At 45.9% G+C, this 15,465-nt stretch overlaps 1 protein-coding gene across 4 annotated transcripts in view; it reads left to right on the top strand.

Moving 5' to 3' along the window:
- The window catches only part of FGGY (FGGY carbohydrate kinase domain containing), a 381,065-nt gene that overhangs the window by 261,580 nt on the left and 104,020 nt on the right, over positions 1 to 15,465 (top strand). For all 4 annotated transcript variants that reach the window (XM_077450606.1, XM_077450605.1, XM_077450604.1 and 1 more), the window contains exon 10: positions 4,283 to 4,344. In XM_077450606.1, the coding sequence (XP_077306732.1) occupies positions 4,283 to 4,344 (62 nt within the window). The remainder of the gene's footprint in view (positions 1 to 4,282; positions 4,345 to 15,465) is intronic.

Raw genomic sequence — 15,465 nt, 5'->3', positions numbered from 1 at the left:
AGTCTTCTCAATGTTGATAGAAAGATCTTGGCGAAGATTCTTTTTTGGCGCTTGTCGTCAGTGGCAGGCGATTTGTTGTCCAGTCATCAGCACTGCTCGGTCCAAGGTAGAAGTACCTTTTCAGCGGTTTTAGCTGTCCGGGAGGCTTTGGAACGATGCAGGGCTGCTGGATGGAGAAAGTACTTGCTGGCATTGGATCAGGCGAAGGCTTTTGATAGTCAATCACGAGTACCTGTATTTGCTACTTGGTAGATACGGCCTGCAGGGGAGGTTTATAGATTGGCTGAAGACATTATATAAAGGGGCTGAGAGCTTCCCACTGGTTAATGGTTGGGTTGGACGGCCTTTTGAGGTTGGCTCTGGTGTGCGCCAGGGATGTCCTCTGAGCCCCCTGTTATATGTATTCGCAATCGACCCCTTCATAAGAAGGCTAGAGTGTGGATCTTTGTGCGGGGTGCCTATGGGCATTGCTGGTGTGCCACCTTTGAAGGTCGTGGCCTATGCCGATGATGTGTCTGTTATTGTCTCTGGAACGGAGGAGGCGCAGGAGGTGGTCTCTATGATAGAGCAGTACACGGAGGCTTCTGGTTCTAAAGTCAACCATGAAAAGAGTGAAGTTTTCTGGATGGGTGATGAAGGTGAAAGCTTCGAACTTCCGGATGCCTTCCCAGAGCCCCAGCAGGAAATTAAAGTGTTGGGCATCAAATTTGGTCCTGGTGACTATGGTCATCGAAATTGGGAAAGCAGGTTGGTGTGTGCCAATGCCAAAGTAGCAAGTTGGAAGAAATGGAAGCTTTCATTGAGGGAGAGGGTGGACTTGATCAAAACGTACCTGGTCCCAATTTTTTTATATGTCAGCTTCGTCTGTATCTTGCCAGTATCTCTCTATGCAAGGGTGTACAGCTGTTTATTCCAACTGTTATGGGGAAGTAGGCTGAACCTGATCAAACGCAATGTAACTTGCCTGTCTAGGCGGGAGGGTGGCCTAGGAATGGTCAACCCAATAGTTTTCTTTTCTCTGCTGTTTTTAAAGTACAATCTTGGTAACATGCTAGCAGAGAACCCGCCGGGATGGGTGGGTATTTTTCAATCTTGTTTTAGGCCTTTTCTGCGATGCTGGGAAGATGGCGGGCCAGTGAAAAGTCTGAGAGTCCGACATGGCAAGCTCCCGGCTTATGTTGCCCCGTGTCTGAAAATACTTCGGCAGTGGCAGGTGACAGTGGAGGATATCAAGTCCCTCCCCAGGAAGCTTCTGGAGAAGAGGATTTTGGGCTCTGCTTTCAGTGTGTCACTGGCCTTAAGGGATTGCCCAGGCTCTGTAATGAGGGAGGGGTTGCGTTTAATCAATTTAGAAAGAATCCCCTTGAAGTTTAGGGATCAAGCCTGGCTCGCCTTCCATGGAAGGCTGTATGTGAGAGGGAACTTGAAGCATCGCCCTGTGGATGATCGGGATTGTCCTAGAGCGGAGTGTGTTGGTAAAGTGGAGTCTATGGACCACTTTTTGCTCCAGTGTCCCTTTAACATAGAGGTGTATAAAAGGGTGGGGAGGGCTCTAGGCATCCCCTTTTTCTATCGCATGAGTTATGCGGAGTGGGTGTATGGGGCATTCCCGACTCACTGGGATTTTGATTTGGATACACTGTTTTTAGTTAGTATAGTTGTCCGTTACTTCACATGGAATGCACGGTGCCAGATTACCCTGCGGAAGAAAGTCCTCTCTGTTGAGGTGGTGGTGCACGATATTCTGGGTGAGGTTGGGAAAATTCGGGGTCTTGAGAAGGGCAGGGAGCCTCGGGCAGTCTGGATAAGGGCGTGGAGGAATATCAGACTTGCCTTTGGTGAACTGCCCATCTCTGGGTGAGGAGCTCTTTTCTTTTTCTGTTTCTTTCACTCCCTTAGCTTTTGTTGGTTAGTATCTTCTTTTTGAAGAAGGGCTGCATGCATAATGGGTGCGGGATTGTTTCTTAACCTCACAAGTTTGATGTCTGGTGTAATGGTGTGAGTCGTAATAGGATTTATGTTATTGCTTAAAGTATTTTTTTGGTTTGAGAGCAGATTTGCTATATTTATTTTAATTTATGTAAATATGTATATATTTATGTATATTTATATATTGTGATTTTATGATTATTGATTGCAAGACTTTTAATAAAGAAAAATTGGGAAGAATGTTCCTTACATTGGTGATCAGTGGGAAGAATGTTCCTTACATTGGTGATCAGTGGGAAGAATGTTCCTTACATTGGTGATCAGTGGGAAGAATGTTCCTTACATTGGTGATCAGTGAGAAGAATGTTCCTTACATTGGTGGTCAGTGGGAAGAATGTTCCTTACATTGGTGATCAGTGAGAAGAATGTTCCTTACATTGGTGATCAGTGAGAAGAATGTTCCTTACATTGGTGGTCAGTGGGAAGAATGTTCCTTACATTGGTGATCAGTGAGAAGAATGTTCCTTACATTGGTGATCAGTGAGAAGAATGTTCCTTACATTGGTGATCAGTGAGAAGAATGTTCCTTACATTGGTGGTCAGTGGGAAGAATGTTCCTTACATTGGTGATCAGTGGGAAGAATGTTCCTTACATTGGTGATCAGTGGGAAGAATGTTCCTTACATTGGTGATCAGTGGGAAGAATGTTCCTTACATTGGTGATCAGTGAGAAGAATGTTCCTTACATTGGTGATCAGTGGGAAGAATGTTCCTTACATTGGTGATCAGTGGGAAGAATGCTCCTTACATTGGTGGTCAGTGGGAAGAATGTTCCTTACATTGGTGGTCAGTGAGAAGAATGCTCCTTACATTGGTGGTCAGTGGGAAGAATGCTCCTTACATTGGTGGTCAGTGGGAAGAATGTTACTTACATTGGTGATCGGTGGGTGGAATGCTCCTTACATTGGTGATTAGTGGGAAGAATGTTCCTTACATTGGTGGTCAGTGGGAAGAATGCTCCTTACATTGGTGATCAGTGAGAAGAATGCTCCTTACATTGGTGGTCAGTGAGAAGAATACTCATTACATTGGTGGTCAGTGGGAAGAATGCTCCTTACATTGGTGATCAGTGAGAAGAATTCTCCTTACATTGGTGGTCAGTGGGAAGAATTTGAAAAAGATTTGGAGAAATCCCAATGGGGTTTTTTAGTAGCAATTGAGAGACGAAATCTTAGTAAAAAATTCTTGATTTCAAGACATTTTGAACATCCTTGAAATACAAGAATTAAAATATGAGCTCTGGTGTACATAAAATGAAACAAAAATGTGTGTATGTGTGTATACTCCTTACATTGGTGGTCAGTGGGAAGAATTCTCCTTACATTAGTAATCGGTGGGGGGAATGCTCCTTGCATTGGTGGTCAGTGGGAAGGATGCTCTTTGCATTGGTGGTCAGTGGGAAGGATGCTCTTTGCATTGGTGGTCAGTGGGAAGAATGCTCCTTACATTAGTAATCGTGGGGGGAATGCTCCTTGCATTGGTGGTCAGTGGGAAGGATGCTCTTTGCATTGGTGGTCAGTGGGAAGGATGCTCTTTGCATTGGTGGTCAGTGGGAAGCCTCATCACTAATGTCAGTGAAAGGAATAGTGCCCCAAGGGCAGGATAACTTAAAGCAAAGGGCCGTATCCGGCCTGCGGGCCACAGTTTGGAGACCACTGGTCTGTGCTAACACCAGACAATCCCCGGAGATGGCCTACCTCTGTTCCAACACAGGTGATTGACAGCCTGAGCTATGCATGTTTCCCTATCAGACTGTGTGTGTGTGTGTGGGGGGGTGTCCTTTTACTCAGGTCTCATATTACACTAAGCTCTCTGTTCTATGCTGTGCAGTGCGTGGCATCAGTTCCCCCGCCCCCTACCTTATGGAGCTGTGAAATGCTGTTTAAATGCTGTACTTTGAAGAGCTGTAGAGGAGAGAGGGCCTACAGATACACAGGTACAACTTCAGTAGAAGGATTTTTTTCATCTCTGTGTGTCGCCTGAGGATAGTCCCTTCACTGGGTATATAGAAGGGTTTACATCCAGTTTCATAAATAACATTTAAAAAAAATAGTACGAGAACGAGAAGAATGAATAAAATAAATAAATTGTATTTTTCCTTTCCTGGGTTCTGCTGATCTAAGGTGAATTTTATGGAAATGGCGACTTCCTCAGCACTTTCTAAATGGCTCTTTCTGCAGATAAATAGATTATATTCATTATGCGTTTCGAAATGAAAAGCGATGTCTCTTCCACTTAAATTCATTTGCATTTCCCCTTCTCTCTCTCTCTCTCTCTCTCTCTCTCTCCAAAGATTGATCACGTCGTTCGGGGCCATAATGGATTTGAAGAACTGCAGAGGAGAGCTGAGGAGAGGTCAGTGCAGTTCTGTGTCTGTTGTCGGTTTCCTGGCTGGCGGAATCTCTTCTCCGTGTTAATATTCCAATGATAGAATGCAGTGCAGGTCCTCCGTCAGCCGCCCCGCGCTCCAGATGTGCCAAGATAGCCCCGGCTTTAATTACTTTTGTCTCCTGCTGCTTGAATGCTTTTTTGGAAGAAAATATGTCTCTGATGCTACGGAACAAGGATCAAAGGCATAAAAAGATTGCTTCTAGATGAAATGAGTGGTTCCCCCTCAGGTTAATATAGACGGAGCCAAGGCTGACTCGGGGAAATCAATCTTCCACTTTGTCTATAGCTCGCTGGTTGGGTGATCACCATCTATTATATCAGATTTAAGAGTAGTTAAAAGAATGAGAGCGTTATTCGCAATAAAGAGATCAGAAGATGTGGCCGACGCATTTCGCTGGTGCACAAATCCGCCTTCATCAGGGCTGGCGGTGCCCATACTCCATCTGTTATTATCAGATTCAAGTGTGGATAAAAGAATGAGAGCGTTATTCACATTGAGAGATCGGAAGAAGTGGCCAACACATTTCGGCGGTGCACAAATCCTCCTTCATCAGGACTAACGGTGGCCATACTTTATCTACTATTTTACATTAAAGAGTAGATAAAAGGACAAGAGCGTTATTCACAATATGAGATCAGAAGATGTGGCCAACACATTTTGAGGTGTGCAGAAATCCACCTTCATCAGGGCTAACAGTGGCCATACGCCATCTATTATTTCAGATTTTAGAGTAGATAAAATGATGAGAGCGTTATTTTCAATAAAGAGATCAGAAGATATGGCCGACGCGTCTCGGTGGTACACAAATCCGCCTTCATCAGGGCTAACGGTGGGCATACGCCATCTATTATTTCAGATTTAAGTGTGGATAGAAGAATGAGAGCGTTATTCACATTAAGAGATCAGAAGACGTGGCCAACACATTTCGGCGGGGCACAAATCCGCCTTCCTCAGGACTAATGGTGGCCATACTTCATCTACTATTTTAGATTAACCAGTTCCCGGCCAGCGCACGCCGATGTACGTCGGCAGAATGGCACGGGCAGGCATATTGGCGTACAGGTACGTCCAATCTTTAATGCCGCCCTGCCATCGGGAGCGCACCGCCGGCGGCGCGCTTGCGTGCTGGTCGGGACCCCCGTGAGTCCGGTCGCGGGTCCCATGGACTCTATCGCCGCCGCGGGCATACCCGCGATCGTCTCACGGGGCGGCTGAACGGAGAGATGCCGTTGTAAACAACATCTCCCCGTTCTGCCTAGTAACAAGTGACGCTGATCTCTGTTCCATATGATTGGAGCAGAGATCAGTGTTCACTAAATGAAAGCCCAGCCCCCCCAACAGTTAGTAACACGCCCCTAGGAACACTTAACCCCTACACTGCCACCCACTGGTTAACCCCTTCACTGCCAGTGTCATTTACACAGGAATCACTGCATTTGTATAGCAGTGATTGCTGTATAAATGACAATGGTCCCAAAAATGTGTAAAAAATGTCCGATGTGTCCGCCATAATGTCGCAGTCGCAATAAAAATCGCTGATCGCCACCATTACTAGTAAAAAAAAAAAATTATTAATAAAAATGCCATAAAACTATCCCCTATTTTGTAAATGCTATAACTTTTGCGCAAACCAATCAATAATCGCTTATTGCGATTTTTTTTTTTACCAAAAATATGTAGAAGAATACGTATCGGCCTAAACTGAGGGAAACATTTTTTTTATATATATTTTTGGGGGATATTTATTATAACAAAAAGTAAAAAAAGAATGCGTTTTTTTCAAAATTGTTGCTCTATTTTAGTTTATAGCGCAAAAAATAAAACCACAGGGGTGATCAAATACCACTAAAAGAAAGCTCTATTTTTGGGAAAAAATAAGTATGCAAATTTTGTTTGGGAGCCACGTCGCACGACCGCGCAATTGTCAGTAAAAAAGACACAGTGCCGAATCGCAAAAAAGTGGTCTGGTCTTTGGCCAGCAAAATGGTCCGGGGCTGAAGTGGTTAAAGACTAGATACAAGGACAAGAGTGTTATTCACAATAAGAGATCAGAAGATGTGGCCAACACGTTTTGAGGTGTGCACAAATCCACCTTCATTGGGGCTAGCGGTGGCCATACGCCATCTATTAGTTTAGACTTAAGAGTATATACGGTAGAAACATAGAAAAGTGACGGCAAAGAAAGACTGAGCAGTCCATCGAGTCTGCCCTTTTTTTTTATATTTATTTACTTTTTCTGTTAACTTTATTGTCTGACTATAGATAAAAGATAGTATATAAAAGGATGAGAGCGTTATTCATAATGAGAGATCAGAAGATGTGGCCGACTTGTTTCAACAGTGCACAAATCCGCCTTCATCAGGGCTAACAGTGGCCATGCTCCATCCATTATTTCAGATTTAAGAGTACATAAAAGGACGAGAGCGTTATTCACAATAAGAGATCAGAAGATGTGGCCAACACGTTTCGGCGGTGCACACATCCACCTTCATCAGGTGGGTGTGTGGTGACGGTAACGGTGACCATACTTCAGCTATTATGTCAGATTTAAGAGTACATAAAAGGACGACAGCGTTATTCACAATAAGAGATCAGAAGATGCGGCCAACACGTTTCGGCGGTGCACACATCCACCTTCATCAGGTGGGTGTGTGGTGACGGTAACGGTGACCATACTTCATCTATTATTTCAGATTTAAGAGTACATAAAAGGACGAGAGCGTTATTCACAATAAGAGATTAGAAGATGCGGCCAACACGTTTCGGCGGTGCACACATCCACCTTCATCAGGTGGGTGTGTGCAAAAAGTAAAAAATAATGTGTTTTTTTTTTCAAAATTGTCGCTCTATTTTAGTTTATAGCGCAAAAAATAAAACCGCAGGGGTGATCAAATACCACCAAAAGAAAGCTCTATTTTTGTGAAAAAAAGGACGTCAATTTTGTTTGGGAGCCACGTCGCACGACCGCGCAATTGTCAGTAAAAAAGACACAGTGCCGAATCTCAAAAAAGTGGTCTGTTCTTTGGCCAGCAAAATGGTCCGGGGCTGAAGTGGTTAAAGACTAGATACAAGGACAAGAGTGTTATTCACAATAAGAGATCGGAAGATGTGGCCAACACATTTTGAGGTGTGCACAAATCCACCTTCATTGGGGCTAGCGGTGGCCGTACGCCATCATTTAGTTTAGACTTAAGAGTATATAGAAACATAGAAACGTGACGGCAGAGAAAGACTGAGCAGTCCATCGAGTCTGCCCTTTTTTTTTTTTATATTTATTTACTTTTTCTGTTAACTTTATTGTCTGACTATAGATAAAAGATAGTACCGTATATACTCGAGTATAGGCCGACCCGAATATAAGCCGAGGCCCCCAATTTACCCCAAAAAAACTGGAAAACGTATTGACTCGTGTATAAGCCGAGGGTGAGACATCCCTGTGTCCCGTCCATCCCTGTGTGTGTGTCCATCCATCCATCCCTGTGTGTGTGTCCATCTATCCCTGTGTGTGTGTCCATCTATCCCTGTGTGTGTGTCCATCTATCCCTGTGTGTGTGTGTCCGTGCAGCCTTGTGTGTGTGTCTGTGCAGCCTTGTGTGTCCAGCCTACCTGTGTCCCGAGCCTCAGTCCCGTGCCTCCGTCCCGTGCCTCCGTCGTCCCGTGCCTCCGTCGTCCCGTGCCTCCGTCGTCCCGTGCCTCCTCCGTCCCGTGCCTCCTCCGTCCCGTGCCTCCTCCGTCCCGTGCCGAGCCTCCGTCCTTCCAGCCATTCTACCTTTCAAAAGCCGCGCCTCCGCCTCCGCCTGTGATAGGCGGAACACTCAATTTCCCAGCAGTCTGTGTTCCGCCTATCACGGACATCCTCTCATCCTCGTCCGTAGTACAAGGATGAGCGGATGTCCGTGATAGGCGGAACACTGACTGCTGGGAAATTGAGTGTTCTGCCTATCACAGGCGGAGGCGCGGCTTTTGAAAGGTAGAATGGCCGCCGTCTGTCTGCTCGACACGCTGATCGAGCAGGCAGACGGCGATGACTCGAGTATAAGCCGAGGGGGGCACTTTCAGCCTCAAAAAAGAGGCTGAAAATCTTGGCTTATACTCGAGTATATACGGTATATAAAAGGATGAGAGCGTTATTCACAATAAGAGATCAGAAGATGTGGCCAACACGTTTCGGCGGTGCACACATCCACCTTCATCAGGTGGGTGTGTGGTGACGGTAACGGTGACCATACTTCATCTATTATTTTAGATTTAAGAGTAGATAAAAGGACGAGAGCGTTATTCACAATAAGAGATTAGAAGACGTGGCCAACGCATTTTGAGGTGTGCACAAATCCACCTTTGTCAGGGCTAACAGTGGCCATACTCCATCTATTATTTCAGGTTTAGGAGTATATAACAGGATGAGAGAGTTTTTCGCAATGAGAGAGCAAAAGATGTGGCGAACACATTTCGGCCGTGCACAAATTCGTCTTCGTCAGGGCTAACAGTGGCCATACTCCATCTATTATTTAAGCTTCAAGAGTAGATAAAAGGATGAGACCATTATTCGCAATGAGAGATTAGAAGATGTGGCCAACGTGTTTTGTGGTGTGCACAAATTTGCTTTCATCAGGGCTAGCGGTGGCCATACTCCATCTACTATTTTAGACTTAAGAGTAGATAGAAACATAGAAAAGTGGCGGCAGAGAAAGACTGAGCTGTCCATGGAGTCTGCCCTTTTTTGGGGGGTTTTATTTTTATTTTTTCTGTTTGTTTTCTTTTCTTTTCCATTAACTTCATTGTCTGACTGTAGATAAAAAATAGTATAGATAGTATATCTAGATATGAGCATTATTCGTAATGAGAGAACCGAAGATGTGGCCAACATATTTCGGCGGTGCACACATCCACCTTCATCAGGTGGGTGTGTGGTGACGGTAACGGTGGCCATACTACATCTATTATTTCAGATTTAAGAGTACATAAAAGGACGAGAGCGTTATTCACAATAAGAGATATTAGAAGATGTGACCAACACGTTTCGGCGGTGCACAAATCCGCCTACATCAGGACTAACGGTGGCCAAACTTCATCTACTATTTTAGGTTTAAGTGTAGATAAAAGGACGAGAGCGTTATTCACAACAAGAGATTAGAAGATGTGGCCAACGCATTTTGAGGAGTGCACAAATCCACCTTCATCAGGGCTAACAGTGTCCATATTCCATCTATTATTGCAGTAGATAAAAGGATAATAACATTATTCGCAATGAGAGAACAGAAGATGTGGCCAATGCGTTTCGCCATGCATAAATCCTTCTTTATCAGGGCTAACGGTGGCCATAGTGCATTTTTTATTTTAGATTTAAGAGTATATATATTAAAGGATTAGAGCATTATTCTCAATGAGAGATCAAAAGATATGACCAATGCATTTCAGTCGTGCACAAATCCGCCTTCATCAGGGTTAACGCTGGCCATACTCCATGTTTATTTTAGATTTAAGAGTATATAAAAGGATGAGAGATATATTCAGAATGAGAGATTCAGAAGATGTCCCCAACGTGTTTCGGCTTTGCACAAATCCGACTTCATCAGGACTAATGGTGGTGCCGATTTTATTATCTGATTGAAAAAAAACAATAGGATGAGAAACTGATTAAGAAGCCATAACTTTCAATCGATTTAGGTCTCTGTCACATGGGGCGGACTCCATTTGGATCAGCAGGGAATCTGCCTGAGCAGAGCGGGCGGATGACAGGTCCTTGTCCACTCAGTTTATGTAAAGTGGACACGGACAGAGACGGAGGGTGGCGGATCCCCTTCTGTTTTGTTTTTAGCCAATCGGATTGGAGGTAGGTGGGTGTAAACCGACACAAATCCCTTTTACACCCGCCAATCCATCAGGGTGAATGGAGGGGCCGATCAGGTCTGCCTGAAAAACTGTCCGGCAGGCCTAATCCTACTCCTCCATAGACTTGGTCTTAGATTGGAGTCGATCAGCAAGGGCAAAAAATTATTATAAAGTTAATTCTTAATAGCACCCGCGCTCATCTAGAAAATGCGCATGCGTTGGTGGGTGCGTCCTTCTTTTGTGTTTCACGCACACCCATTCAAACGAATTGGGCGCTCAAAAATGCGATGTGCGGAATCATTTAAAAAAAAAAAAAAGCGTGCAATGGGACGCACCTCGTGGTGTGAACAAGCCCTAAACTAGAAAAGACATTTAAAATATATTTTTGGACTTAAAAAGTGGCTTCAAATCGTATAGAAGTTCAAAGTCTTAGATCAGGGGTCCCCAAACCTTCTAAACAAGGGGCCAGTTTACTGTCCTTCAGGCTTTACGAGGGCCAGACTGTGGTCAGTGGGAGTCAAAAAGAGCCCGACATCAGCGGGAAAAAATAATGCCCCATTGTTTTTTTTTCAGTGGGAGTAATTGTGCCCCATCATTGGTGTCACTGGGCCCCGCTGTGGGTTAATTGAGAGAAATTGTGCCCCATTGTTGGTGTAATTGGGCCCTCATTGTTTGTGTCATTGAGAGAAGTCGTGCCCCATCTTTGGTGTCATTGAGAGGAATCGGGCCCCATCGTTGGTGTCATTGTGAAGAATTATGCCCTATTGTTGGTGTCATTGGCAGGAATTGTGCCCCATCACTGATGTCATTGGGCCAAATTGTTGGTGTCATCGAGAGAAAAACCACGCACCATTGTTGGTGCCATTGTGAGGAATTGTGCCTCATCGTTGGTGTCATTGAGAGGAACTGTGTCCCATCATTGGCATCATTGGGAGGAATTGTGCCCCATTACTGATGTCATTGTGCCCCAATTTTTGGTGGTGTAATTTAGAGAAACTGTGCCTCATTATTGGTGTCATTGTTAGGAATTATCCCCCCTTCATTGGTGTCATTGTGAGGAATTTCCCCCCATCGTTGGTGTCATTGGCAGGAATTGTGTCCCATCAGTGATGTCTTTGGGCCCCATTGTTGGTGTCATTAAGAGAAACTGTGCCCCATCATTGGTGTCAGTGGGAGGAATTATGTCCCATCATTGGTGTCAGTGGGAGGAATTGTGCCCCATCATTGGTGTCATTGTGCCCCATTGTTGATGTCATGGAGAGTCATTGGGCCCCATCGTTGGTGTCATTGGGCCCCATTTTTTTGGTGTCATTGAGAGAAATCGTGCCCTGTTGTTGGTGTCAATATGTGGAATTGTGCCCCATTGTTGGTGTCATTGAGAGGAACTGTGCCCCATCGTTGGTGTCAGTGGGAGGAATTATGCCCCATCGTTGGCATCATTCGGCGGAATTGTGCCTCATTACTGATGTCATTGTGTCCCATTTTTGGTGGTGTAATTTAGAGAAACTGTGCCCCATTGTTGGTGTCATTGTGAGGAATATTCCCCCATCGTTGGTGTCATTGGCAGGAATTGTGCCCCATCAATGATGTTATTGGAGCCCATTGTTGGTGTCATTAAGAGAAACTGTGCCCCATCGTTGGTGTCAGTGGGAGTAATTATGTCCCATCATTGGTGTCAGTGGGAGTAATTATGCCCCATCATTGGTGTCATTGGGCTCCATTGTTGGTTCATGGAGAGAAATTGTGCCCCATTGTTGGTGTAATTGGGCCCTCATTGTTTGTGTCATTGAGAGAAGTTGTGCCCCAATCATTGGTGTCATTGGGAGGAATTGTGCCCCATCGTTGATGTCATTGAGAGTCATTGGGCCCCATCATTGGTGTCATTGTACCCCATTTTTAGTGGTGTCATTTAGAGAAATCGTGCCCTGGCGTTGGTGTCAATGTGAGGAATTGTGCCCCATGGTTGGTGTCATTGAGAGGAATTGTGCCCCATGGTTAATATCAGTGGATGAAATAGTGCCCCAAGGGCCAGATAAAAGCAAGCAAAGTGCCGCACCTGGCCCCCGGGCCGCAGTTTGGAGACCGGCTCTGTCTTAGAGGAAAGGTCACAATGTAATCCCCTTCTCTGGCTTTCTTCTATCATCACGTGAAATTCCACCCAAAAATAGATTTTCTGATAGAATAATTACGCGTTTCGCCCGGATGCTCTCAGATCAGAGCGATCAGACAATAAACAGCCTCTATCATCTGAATGAAACTGTTTCATTTCTCTCCAGCTCCCAGCCGATGTTTAGAAGTAATAATAAACCATTCACTGACATCAGTAGAAAGGGGGGGAAAAAAAGCCGAACGTTTAAGCTAAAAAAAAAAAAAAAAAAAAAACAGAGGAAAAAAATTGAGGAAAAGTTTAAAGTCTTAAATTTCAAGTTGGTTCCAAGAAGGGAAAACATTGGGAATGATGTGAAGGCTGATGGGAATTAATGATTTTAATGCCTTTCAAGCGGACCCCATTCTGAATGATGGACCTTGATCGGGCGCACATGTTGCCGTCTAATTGGAAAAACATGGCGGTCAATGAGCGCATTCACAGTGTAAATATACAGCCGCGGCGGGGTCAGATGTGGCTTATGGCGGAGCCCCCCTCCCCCCCCCCCGGGGGGTTTCATTAGTGTGCGTCTGTGTGTACGCGGCCCCTAAATGAATATTACCGCTTCACTTTAAATGAGAAAATGGACCATCATTCGTCATTAGGCTGTTAAGCGGGGTCTTCCCTTTAAATGCCCATTCCGAGGGCTTCAGAGGGCGCAGCTCAGGCTTCCTGCTTCGGCTTTTTAGGGCCCATTTACATTTTTGTGGTGCCGTAATGCGCATGCCTTAGAGCGTTTTATGTCCCATGTTAACCCCCTTCCCGCCGACATAACATATACACTATATTGTCAAAAGTATTGGGACACCTGCCTTTACACACACATGAACTTTAATGGTATCCCCAGTCTTAGTCCATAGGGTTCAATATTGAGTTGGCCCGCCCATTGCAGCTATAAGAGCCTCACCTCTTCTGGCAAGGCCGTCCACAAGGTTTCGGAGTGTGTCTATGGGAATGTTTGACTATTCTTCCAGAAGCGCATGCGTGAGGTCAGGCACTGATGTTGGACGAGAAGGCCTGGCTCGCAGTCTCCGCCCTAATTCATGCCAAAGGTGTTTTTGCTGGTTGAGGTCAGGACTCTCAAGTTCCTCCACCCCAAATTCGCTCATCCATGTCTTTATGGACCTTGCTTTGTGCACTGGTCCAAATCATTTGGTGGACGGGGGATTATGGTGTGGGGGGGTTGCTGTTCAGGGGTTGGGCTTGGCCCCTTAGTTCCAGTGAAGGGAACTCTTAAGGCGTCAGCATACCAAGACATTTTGGACAATTTCATGCTCCCAACTTTGTGGGAACAGTTTGCAGGTGGCCCCTCAGTGCACAAAGCAAGGTCCATAAAGACATGGATGAGCGAGTTTGGGGTGGAGGAACTTGACTGGACTGCACAGAGTCCTGACCTCAACCCGATAATATACCTTTGGGATGAATCAAAGTGGAGACTGCGAACCAGGCCTTCTTGTCCAACATCAGTGCCTGACCTCACAAATGCACTTCTGGAAGAATGGTCAAACATTCCCATAGACACATCTCCTAAACCTTGTGGACGGCCTTCCCAGAAGAGTTGAAGCTGTTATAGCTGCAAAGGGCGGGCCAACTCAATATTGAACCCTACGGACTAAGACTGGGATGCCATTAAAGTTCATGTGTGTAAAGGCAGGTGTCACGATACTTTTGACAACATAGTGTATATAGTGCCGACAATTTGCTTTATAAACTGCACGTTCACAACAGTTCCTACCCCCAAGGAGCTTATCATTGACCCACCCCCTTGTTAAATGCACCTCTGGGGCAAGGAATGCCCTGCCAATTTTTTTTTATTTGGGTAGAGGGTACCTTGTTTGATACCTGCTTTCACTTCCTTAATTCTTGCCAAGGCGAGAATGATCTCCATTTGAGCCCACCCTGCCCTTAGCCTCCTGGGACACGTCACATGTCCACGGAGGTTGCAGGACCAGTCCCACTATGCCCAGCATGTGCAGCGGGAAGCCAGGAAGTCCAAGCCAGCTCTTAAATTCAAGATGGCGGCACAGGTGAATGATGTCCACATGAGCCTGCAGCCCCCTGGCACATGTCACATGTTCCAGGAGGCTGCAGGGCCAGTCTTACTGTGCCATGCATGTGCAGCGGAAAGTGAGTAAGTCACAGCTGGCTCTCAAATCCAAGATGGCAGCATGGGGGAATGGCATCCACGTGAGCCTGGCATCCTCCTAGGACACGTCACATGTTACAGGTGGCTACAGGACCGCTCTCACTGTGCCACACATGTGCAGCGAGATGCTGAGAAGCAAGAACTCAGATCCAAGATGGGGGCATGGGGGAATGATGCCCACACGAGCCCGCACATGCCGAGTTTAATAAATGTGGAATTTATATTTCACTTAGATGTCACTGTCCTTCTCGTGTTCTCTTCTTCCTTGCCCGCAGCCTTCTATTACACATGACATGTTCCAGGAGGTTGCAGGACCAGTCTCACTGTGCCATGCATGTGCAGCGGGCAGCTGGGAAGTCAAAGCCAGCTCTCAAATCCAAGGTAGGGGCATGGGCAAATGATGTCCACATGGGCCCGCAGCCTCCTGGGACACATCACATGTTCCAGGAGGTTGCAGGACTGGGCACACTGTGCCCTGCATGTGCAGGGGGCAGCTGGGAAGTCAAAGTCAGCTCTCAAATCCAAGATGGCAGGACTGGCGAATGATGTCCACATTAGCCCACAGCCTCCTGCAGGTCTCATTGTGCCACCCATGTGCAGTACCAATGTGCAGCAGGAAGCTGGGAAGTCAAAGCCAGCTCTCAAATCCAAGATGGCGGCACAGGCTAATGATGTCCACATGAGCCCGCAGCCTCCTGGGACACATTACATGCTCCAGGAGGCTGCAGGAACAGTCTTACTGTGCCACCCATGTGCAGCAGGAAGCCAGGAAGCCAGAGCCAGCTCTCAAATCCAAGAAGGCAGCAGGGGCTAATAATGTCCACATGAGCCCACAGCCTCCTGGGACACGTCACATGTTCCTGGAGGTTGCAGGACCAGTCTCACTAAGCCACCCATATGCAGCAGGAAGTGGGGAAGTCCGAGTCAATTCTCAAATCAAAGATGGCAGCCCAGGTGAAT

The sequence above is a fragment of the Lithobates pipiens genome, unplaced genomic scaffold (assembly GCF_037356315.1).
Source record: "Lithobates pipiens isolate NorthernLeopardFrog02 unplaced genomic scaffold, aLitPip1_a1.2 Scaffold_23, whole genome shotgun sequence".
Lineage (NCBI taxonomy): Eukaryota > Metazoa > Chordata > Amphibia > Anura > Ranidae > Lithobates > Lithobates pipiens.
The sequence above is the reverse complement of the archived record's forward strand: the minus strand, read 5'-3'. Positions and strand labels throughout refer to the sequence as shown.